This window comes from Notolabrus celidotus, chromosome 4 (assembly GCF_009762535.1).
Source record: "Notolabrus celidotus isolate fNotCel1 chromosome 4, fNotCel1.pri, whole genome shotgun sequence".
Classification (NCBI taxonomy): Eukaryota; Metazoa; Chordata; class Actinopteri; order Labriformes; family Labridae; genus Notolabrus; species Notolabrus celidotus.
In genome coordinates, this window is record NC_048275.1 from 31,185,333 (window position 1) to 31,194,636 (window position 9,304).

Genomic DNA, 9,304 nt, shown 5'->3' on the forward strand with positions numbered 1-9,304 from the left:
ACATGGTGGTGGTAGAGTGATGTTCTGGGGCTGCTTTGCTGCGTCTGGACCTGGGCGACTTGCTGTGATTGATGGAACCATGTATTCTGCTCTCTACCAGAAAATCCTGAAGGAGAATGTCCGGCCATCAGTTTGAGACCTCAAGCTTAAGCACACTTAGGTTATGCAGCAGGACAATGAACCAAAACACACCAGTTAGTCCACCTCTGAATGGCTTAAAAAAACCAAAATGAAGGTTTTGGAGTGGCCTAGTCAAAGTCCGGACTTAAATCCGATTGAGATGCTGTCGTGTGACCTTAAACAGGCCGTTCATGCTCAAAAACCCTCCAGTGTGTGAAAGATGTGAAAGACTCATCGCCAGTTATCATAAACAATTGATTTCAGTTTTTGCCTCCAAGGGTGGCACAACCAGTTATTAAGTTTAGGGGGCAATTACTTTTTCACACAGGTTCAGGTGGGTTTGGATCACTTTTTTCCCTCAAAAAATAAAATCATCATTTAAAAACTGTATTTTGTGTTTACTCTGGTTATCTTTGTCTAATATTAAAATGTGTTTGATGATCTGAAACATTTAAGTGAGAAAAATGTGCAAAAATATAAGAAATCCGGAAGGGGGCAAATACTTTTTCACAGCACTATATATACAAATATAACACCAATACCACATCCCAAATACCAGTCTCTGAACAATTAAGTTGGACACATCATGCGAACTGTTACTCTGTATTTATTTTTTATTTTTCTTTCTTTTTTATTGACCGGAGGTACCTTTGCAAACAGCCATTCACTTAAAAAAATAGACATTTTCGGCATCCATTAAAGAGAACATCATTATCTGGACATAAAGTATTTACTTTAAAAAAATAATAATATGTGTGACAAAAAAGCATTGCATTGGCCAATATGACATTGCAAATGTTTACTTGTATTCATTATGTTTCCAGAAAACAGATACATACATGAACATTATTAACTTTTGCCATTTGGCTCTGATGCCTCTGTCTGAGAGCTGTTTGTATTTAGCCTCTCTTTTTCACTGTGCTCTGTGGTTTCACCTATAGGTGTCAGCTGTTGTGGTGAGGGCTGGGCTTTCACTTGGAACACATCCCACCTCTCAGGAAGCCAGCCTCTGTTGAAGAGCACAGAGCTGAGGTAGGAGAAAAACAAGATGGCAGCACAGGCAGAGAGCATGGCGATGGTTTTAACTGGAGCGTACTGAACATAAACACCATCTTCGAGAGTGCATCCTGGAAAGTGTATGACGGGGGCAAACCCTAGTAATTGGTCCCCGCTGAGTAACCTCAGAGTAACTCCCACCACGAAGCCCACAACAGCCCCGTAACCATTGGAGATGTTGAAGAAGAGGACGCAGACGAGTTGAGGGAAAGTAATGATGTAGGCTGCTTCACCACCGAGGAACCAGAACACTAGGATGCTGTTTTTAAAGCTGGTGAGTGATGTACCAACCACGCCAACAACCACCACTGCAGCCCGAATCACCCACTGAATCTCTCTGTCTGATGCCTGTTGTAAAAAGTAGAGAGAAAGAGACACAGATATAAGCCTTCATACTTTGTGCACCACTTTCTGACAAATCAAAATCAAGAATATTATCTACCTGAGGCCTGATGATGTTCTGGTATATGTTGACACTGAAGACAGATGCTGCAGAGAGCAAAGCAGAGTCAGCTGATGACATCACAGCAGCTGCCACGCATCCAATGCCAATAATGGAGATGAATGATGGTGTGAGGTGTTGCAGGACAAAGGGAAGAACAAGAGCTGACTCCCCACGTTCATATGGAGATGGAGATCCGTAGGTAGTCAGGTTCCAGTCTTGAGATATGGAGGCATAAAAAGGAGACTTAAAGGTATTTGAGGGAAAATACTTTTATGGCAAGTGATTAAATGTAAGGAACCAAAGTCTTTATGTGTGTGGTGTGGTGAAACTAATTTGTAACAGCAGTGTAAGGGATAATGTATGGTTAGCTGGTGGTTATGGGAGAAAGAATCCTGACAGTGATTTCACGGCAGTTTGCGTTTCATGGTGATTTATTCTTATCTGCCTGTTGGGGTCGATTAAACATTAAACTGTCTTCACTCAGCTCTCCTTCTTCCCTGAGCTCTGCTCTGAGCTCTCTTTTCTGCGGATTCCACAAGTTTTAGTATTTCTTATGCATGTCAAAGTTTAAATATTTGTTATACAAGGTAAAGTTTTAATATTTGTTATACAAGGTAAAGTTTTAATATTTGTTATACAAGGTAAAGTTTTAATATTTGTTATACAAGGTAAAGTTTTAATATTTGTTATACAAGGTAAAGTTTTAATATTTGTTATACAAGGTAAAGTTTTAATATTTTTTAGGCATGTCAAAGTGTCAATATTTGTAATCCATGTTTAAGCTTCAATATTTTGTATGCATGTCAAAGTTTTAAAAAATGTATACATGTCAAAGACTTAATATTTCGTTATACATGTCAATATTTAGATATTTTTATGCATGTCAAAGTTTTAATATTTTATGCATATCAAAGATCGATATTTTGTATGCATATCAAAGTTTTGATATTTGTTATGCATATAAAAGTCTTTATATTTTTTATGCATGTCAAAGTTTTAATATGTTTGGAACAAGAACAAAGAAGCAAAACAGCATTACCTGTAGATGCAGCAGCTGCCCCAAGCAGTACAGGAGGTATTCCAAATAAAAGGAAGACAAAAGCAGCAACAATGCACGTGAGCTTGGCTGTGGCTTCAGAAGAAGCAGATAGCATCCTCTGGTAGAAGCACTGATATCCCAGACTTCCCAGCGCCTTAAAGTCAAATGGTTAGTTGTTTATTTTGTTCATCACTGTTGTATCCCATAAGGGTAAATGCTGTCAAATATAAACCTATAATTTGGAGCACTTATTAAAGCTAGGATTGGTAGCCATTGAAAACTAGCATGAATTTGAATGTAGCATTTCCTCAGCACTCCAGCTACCCCCCTCGGAGCTCCTCCAAAACGACGCCCAAGCTCACATGCACGAGCGCCGCTGATTCGCGACCATATGATGGTGACTGATTCAAAACCGGTCCTCAGCACATCATTTGTGTTTTGCACTACATCAACTCATGTCTCACTCAGCAGTAAGAAAACACCAAAACATTATCATAGTGAAAGTTAAAAACACAAACAAACATGAAATGTACGCGCAGGAGGCGGGCAGAAAAGCAGGATGGGATTTAATTGGGTTATAAATTGGATCCCAATGGCAGGGATTGGTTGGTGTTTTCCCAGGTTTACTCCGGCTGTAGATAGCAGCTTTTTTTCACTCTTTTTTAAGAACACATTATGTATTGATTGCCACCAGGATATAAAGATCATTTTAACCAATATAACAATAAGTGTTTCTAAATCTGACTACCAACCCCAGCTTTAAGACAAATGGAAAGGTTCCTAAAGAGTCCGATAGTTAAATTTTCCATGACATGTGCAGACATAATATTTGAGATAATGCTGTAGTATCTGCAAACAACCAGTCTGGTTCTGAAGTTAAAATGAAAAGTGGTACATGTGTAACAGTTTTACAGTGATGTGGATATGATTAGGGTCATGTCCTTACAAAGAATAAGAAATCATCAATAATTTTCCAGGTCTTTTTCAACTCAAGTTCTCCAACCCAGGGAGCATGTAGGGTGTTGTTGGTCAACGTCTGGCTTATGTCCAGGGTGTACGGGCTCATCAAGACAAAGGGAACACAGACCCACTGTGGACAAAATTTAACAGTCAACACAAAACTTTTGAGGTCATCATTTGGAATTTTTGTAATGGTAAGAAGGTTTTGCTTCTAACAAAAGCAAGACACTATAAAAGAAGAAAACACTACATATTTACCAGGCCAATGAATATGAGGATGAGCTGTATGATATCTGTGTAGGCCACAGAGTAGAGACCTCCCAGCAGTGTGTAGATGATAGCGACTGCAGCCGAAATCCAGATGCAAACAGCAAAAGGCAAATCCAATATCACATTCATGATTGCTCCTGTGAAAAACGTTGTATAGAGTACATTTATTGTCTTCAATAGATCTATCAACACACAGTTCCTAGTGCATGTATATGTGAATGTATATAAAATACTAACAAATAAATACCTAAACCGATTAGTGTTGTGGGTACCCAGGTCACATCAGTGGAAAGTGAAACCAGGCTCAGTCCAGCTGTAATTACTTTTCCATACTTCATAGTGAACGGGTCCAGCATCGTCATACAGTGTCTGTCTCTCATTGGCTTGGTAAATACCAAGCCAGCTTGATTTAAAGAAGAACAGAACACAGCACAGTCAGAGCAAAGAACAAGAGGCCCATACATTGAATTACTGGTTTGACTACTCAATCACTACAAGAGGAGTTGTTTAAGCATCTTATATGATCCTTCAAGGGAGAGTATGTTAGGCAAACAAAGTAACACGTGATCAGAGATGAGCATGCATATATATATATCAAGTTGTAACCCCCAAAAGTGAAGCCAATGCACAATGGAACAAATTTCGTTCCATCTCACGTGACAGCATATGTTGGCATGACAATAAACAACCTTTAATCCTCTGCATTGAGTCCCATGTTAAAATCATAGGTATCAATAGCATCCATGACGTCACCCATCTGTTTCTGAAGCACTGCTTTGAAGCCAGTCGTTGGCGGGTGCCATTCTGGATATTCTGAACTTAACCTAACCTCTGAGGAGCTAGTGTGAAGTAAAGAGGCGGGCTTTGAGCCTCCTCAAGTCAGCTTTGCCTCTCATTATGCAAAACTTGTAATCTTAATATCTTCAAAACTGTAGCATTATGTGAAAATTCCCCCCCTCTTACAGTGAAATAGACGTTTGATATTCAGACTAAACGCATGTTATGTACCAGGCTGTAAACGTGTTTATTTCTGCTGTAAAGATGATGTAAGATGTATGTGGTTTCTGTTACTTCTGGAGCCAGCCTCAAGCAGAAAACGTGAGAAACTGCAGTTTTTAACACTTCCACACTGGCTTCAATTCTTGTGACCGGAGGATGCCGCTTGGTTAAAATACACAGCTTTACCCCAGAAATTAACATTTTAACACGTTACAAGAGCAATTCCAGTCCAAATAATTATTACTAGTGTGAGGTAAAGAGGCGGACATTTAGCCTTTTTGTTAACATCTACTGTCAATCAAGTTAGCCATGTCCTTATTTGGGCAAAAACGTTTTTAAAAATGCACCCCCCCTGTACAGTGTGTGCCGATAGAGAAATAATCTACTCAGACCTAAACTGTTTTTTTTTAACCAGGCTGTAAACATGTTCATTAATGCTGTAAAGATTGTCTTCTTTGAATGGGTGTGTATGGGTTTTCTGGTTTAGAAATGCCAAGAAATGCTAAGCTACCTCAACAACTCACCTAGCAGGTATCTCTGCATGTACAGGACATGTCAACCCCTGGGGCCCTTAGCAGAAAAGCAGGCTTTAAAGCGGTTAAACTTAGATGTAGCGTATGATCCCTTGAATAATCAAAGTGCCCCCACCCCTCCCTCCATCATTCCATTTCAGCTTTGTTACTCAACCTGCCCATGGCGTGCTAGTACATGGCCTCAGGCAGTCGCAAAGATTAAAATATAGCAACTGCATTGGTGTAAATAACACAAAAATATCAAGCTGCATGGTTAAATCTCTGAAGCTTGATTGTAGTTGTTTGTGGTCAACTGAAATGTAATCAAATTTTAGTATAATCATTACTCAGAAGTATCAGCAATCAACAATTGTGTGTAAAAAGTGTTCGATTTCCCATAAGACAAGTGGATAAGTAGATGTTCACCGTTATACTGTTTCAGAACTTCTAAGTCAGATTTTTAATCAGATCAACAAAATTACTTCAGGAAGACTTTTTAAAAAATATTAATTTGTTGTCGTCAAGCTGGCAATTTAGTTTAGTACAAAAAAAATGCAACCGTTCAATCAATCAATTTAACTTACATATGTCTTAATTATATTATAATTACTGATGCCATTCTAACTAGTGTGAGATACCAAACGAGTTCAGCAAGTAATCATTAGAGCACATTTCAACCATTGTAATTATGAATTAATACAAACATTCTTGTGGTTCATGTTGTGCAAAGCCTTCAATTCACATGATGATTACCTTTAATAAAAAAAATTACACATAGTGCCCAGCCATATGTATTTAAAATTTCTTACCAATAAAAAAAGATGAGCTGTATGCTACCAACATCACCACGGCTAAAGTTAGACCCATAGAAGGCGTGTACACCATCTCGGCAGTTCCAACGATGAAGCCTCCTCCGACCCATGTAGCTACAGAAAAACACAGTTAGACATTTAAATGATATGCTGAAGCTGCTGAAGTTCTCACTGAGGTGGGAGGCCTATGTCTAAAAAAGAGCATTTTATGAAATATCACCTACCTGAACAAACCTTTACTTTATATCATATACACAAACAAACAAAACTGGAGTTTATTAATCCCCATGGGGGACATTCAAGTTTTACATTCATGTTTTTTTTTGTTTTTTTTTTGATCATGCTAAACAGAGTTTTTTTATACACACACTCATGCACTTAATTGAGAGATGTAAGAGTGAGGAGGCTGCCATCAATCAGGGCCTCTCTCAAGGGCAGTGCCCAGGCAAATGAACCAGCACCTCTCTAGCCACTGGATCGATTGCAAAGCTTGGACTATACCAGGACTTGAGCCAGCAACCCTCTGGTTCCCAAGCCAAGCCCCGATGGACTTGAACCAGTGACCCTCCAGTTACCAAGCCAAGTCCCCGTGGACTGAGCTACTGCTGTCCCATATATACTGTATGTACCTATTTATATAAACTCCTCAATGAAAGTTGGGAAATATTATTTCGGTCAATTATTTCTCCCCTTTAATAATGGAATAGTGGAATGAGCAACACAGCTAAACGTGCAGGTAGCGCCCCAAAAAAATGCGCTAAAATCCCCTGCAATATTCTCCTGTTGGTATTCACTCTTGTTTTGAGTTGCTTGGTGGATTGGATGATTGCACTCTCCCCTGGTCCCCAGCCTGATCACATTCTGCTGTGGGATGGCATCCCATTCCTCAACCAGTCGTTGTTGAAGGTCAACCAGCGTTGTTATGTTGGTCACTCTAGCGCATACAGCACACCCAAGCTGGTCCCACAAGTGTTCAATCGGGTTGAGGTCTGAACTCCCTGCAGGCCAATTCTCTGTGATGATCCTGGCTCTGTGGGGGAGGACATTGTCATCCTGGAGGATGGAGTCCCCAGATTTTGAAACATTAGGTGCCAGTCATACAGCTGTGACCTGCATGCACTTCAAGCTCAAAACAAAAGTAAATACCAGCATGAGAATGTTGCATGGGATTTGGCACATTTTTTGGGGTGCTACACACACGCTTATCTGTGTTACTCATTCCACGAATGTACAATCTTTAAAAGCTATACTTTGCTGTAAAGGTGACTAATTAGGCTTTCCAACTATATGTCTTACAACACCAATTGGTGTTATTAAAGGGGAGAAATAATTGACCAAAATAATGCATTATTTTATTTATTCATTCAACCATTCTCCATTTGTTATCTAATTCTGACTGCTGTTCTAATCCAATCGAACCCAACTAATCCAATCCAGTTAAAAAGAAAGCCTTTTAATTTCATTGTACAAGTAAAACATCATCATAAAGGCTACAGCTGTACACAATGTGGAGTAGTGACACACTTTTTTGAAAAATGTTGATAAAAATATTTGGAGAGTTTGTAAATATTTTAAAGCCTAAATTCAGTTGAAAATAGTGCAAAGACAACACATCAAATGTTGAACCTGAAATTTTTTTATTGTTTGATGAAAAATAATATTCGCTTAAATTAAATTGGATGCCTTCAACATGTTTCAAAAAAGGTGAGGCAGGAGCTTGTTTGCTGTTGTGTTGCAGCACCTCTCCTCTTAACAACAATTAATATACCTGATATGGGAGTTAACTGCTCAACTGTGTGGGATGTCCTTTGTTGTATATTTTGTATTAGTTTCTGCTAGTGTAAGAATAGAAACTGGAACTGATATTGTTTTGTGGATAATTGTCTAAACACAGATTTAAACATCATAATTGTCCTGACAAGTTCAATGTATTTCCTCTGAATTGTTTTCTTGGCATTTATGTGGAGACAAAAGTAATGTTAAATAACGTTAAACTTAATATTCAATCTTGTTGACAGTGAACCGTCAGGCCAACTGTCAGGTTGATATCAGGTTACACCACTAGAGGGCACTGTTGTAGGGTTGTTGTGTTGTTTGTTTTGAGCTGAAGAGGAAACCATCAAATCTGTATTTACAAAAGGCTATTGTATCAGTAAGATAGGTACAAGGTACATTAATGACTGCTCAAGTATATTTGGCAAACCATTTTAGCATTTAAAAAATATATTTTTTTCCCATTACATCCTATTCCTGCACAATATCTACTCATTCCACCCCTCCCTGACTCACACCTGTTCATTGTGACATTTAGGGTGTGACTCTCCTTATTTTGCTGTCTTTATTTCAAACATGAAAAAAAAAGAATAAACATAGAAGTAAAAAAAGAAGAAATAAAAAATAAATGAATTTCATCAGCAAGCACTGCAACATTTTAATTTACATGTGGTAATGCACAGTACAACCATCATTATTGTATTTAATCGTAGTATGGTTGTATGTTGATCTGGTCTTATTGCAGTAATGATAATGATGTCTGATGTGCTTTTAATGCTTCTATGCTGTGCTGTACCACAAATTGCCTCTATGAGGACATTCATGTTTTCTAAATCTTAAAAAAAAAGTGCTATACATTTTTCCTCACATCTCTAGTATCCTATATTTCATGAAGCTGTTTGAGTAGAAATTCTGCGTAGAACTTTTAATCTAATGCTTAGTGTACATTTTCTTCACACATATTTATTTTGTTGTTGACAAATGTGGCGATAAATACAAAAATCTTTTTTCAAAAGCACTTTTAAAATGTGTTCCCATAACAGCTTTGTTATGCAGTATTCACTTCAATGCAGTTTTCATCATTGTTTTGTCAGGTGTGCTCTCCTCACCTGTCATTGTGAAGATTCCTACAACTAGACTAATCCTCCGGTTTCCCAGCAATGCCATGTCCATTCCTGTGGCTGCACTTTTCTTCTGTTCCCTTTTGGACTTGAAAGAAGCCCAGATGCCAGTTCCAAGAACCAGCAGGTAGAAGAACACCATTGCTATCACTCCTGGGATATTGACAGCCATGATTAAACTGGTTGACTTGTCTTCT

General features: G+C 38.4%; 1 protein-coding gene across 1 annotated transcript; it reads right to left on the reverse strand.

Annotated features, from left to right (window-relative positions):
- Positions 1–731: 731 nt before the first annotated feature.
- LOC117811158 (high-affinity choline transporter 1-like) lies at positions 732–9,304 on the reverse strand. Its single transcript, XM_034681248.1, has 8 exons — positions 9,096–9,304; positions 6,211–6,327; positions 4,138–4,293; positions 3,879–4,027; positions 3,607–3,750; positions 2,661–2,814; positions 1,619–1,836; positions 732–1,524 (listed from the first exon to the last, which is right to left on the reverse strand). Exons 1-8 carry the CDS (start codon positions 9,277–9,279, stop codon positions 970–972), a joined length of 1,677 nt encoding a protein of 558 aa, XP_034537139.1. The 5' UTR covers positions 9,280–9,304; the 3' UTR covers positions 732–969.

Bases quoted from the DNA above. Each gene is read 5' to 3' on its own strand.
- LOC117811158 (XM_034681248.1), bottom strand. From the start codon at position 9,279: ATGGCTGTCAATATCCCAGGAGTGATAGCAATGGTGTTCTTCTACCTG. The intron at 4,028-4,137 runs GTATTTATTTGT...CGTTTTTCACAG, and splicing joins CACAACACTAATCGGTTTAG to GAGCAATCATGAATGTGATA. The intron at 1,525-1,618 runs GTAGATAATATT...TTTTTACAACAG, and splicing joins AGAACATCATCAGGCCTCAG to GCATCAGACAGAGAGATTCA.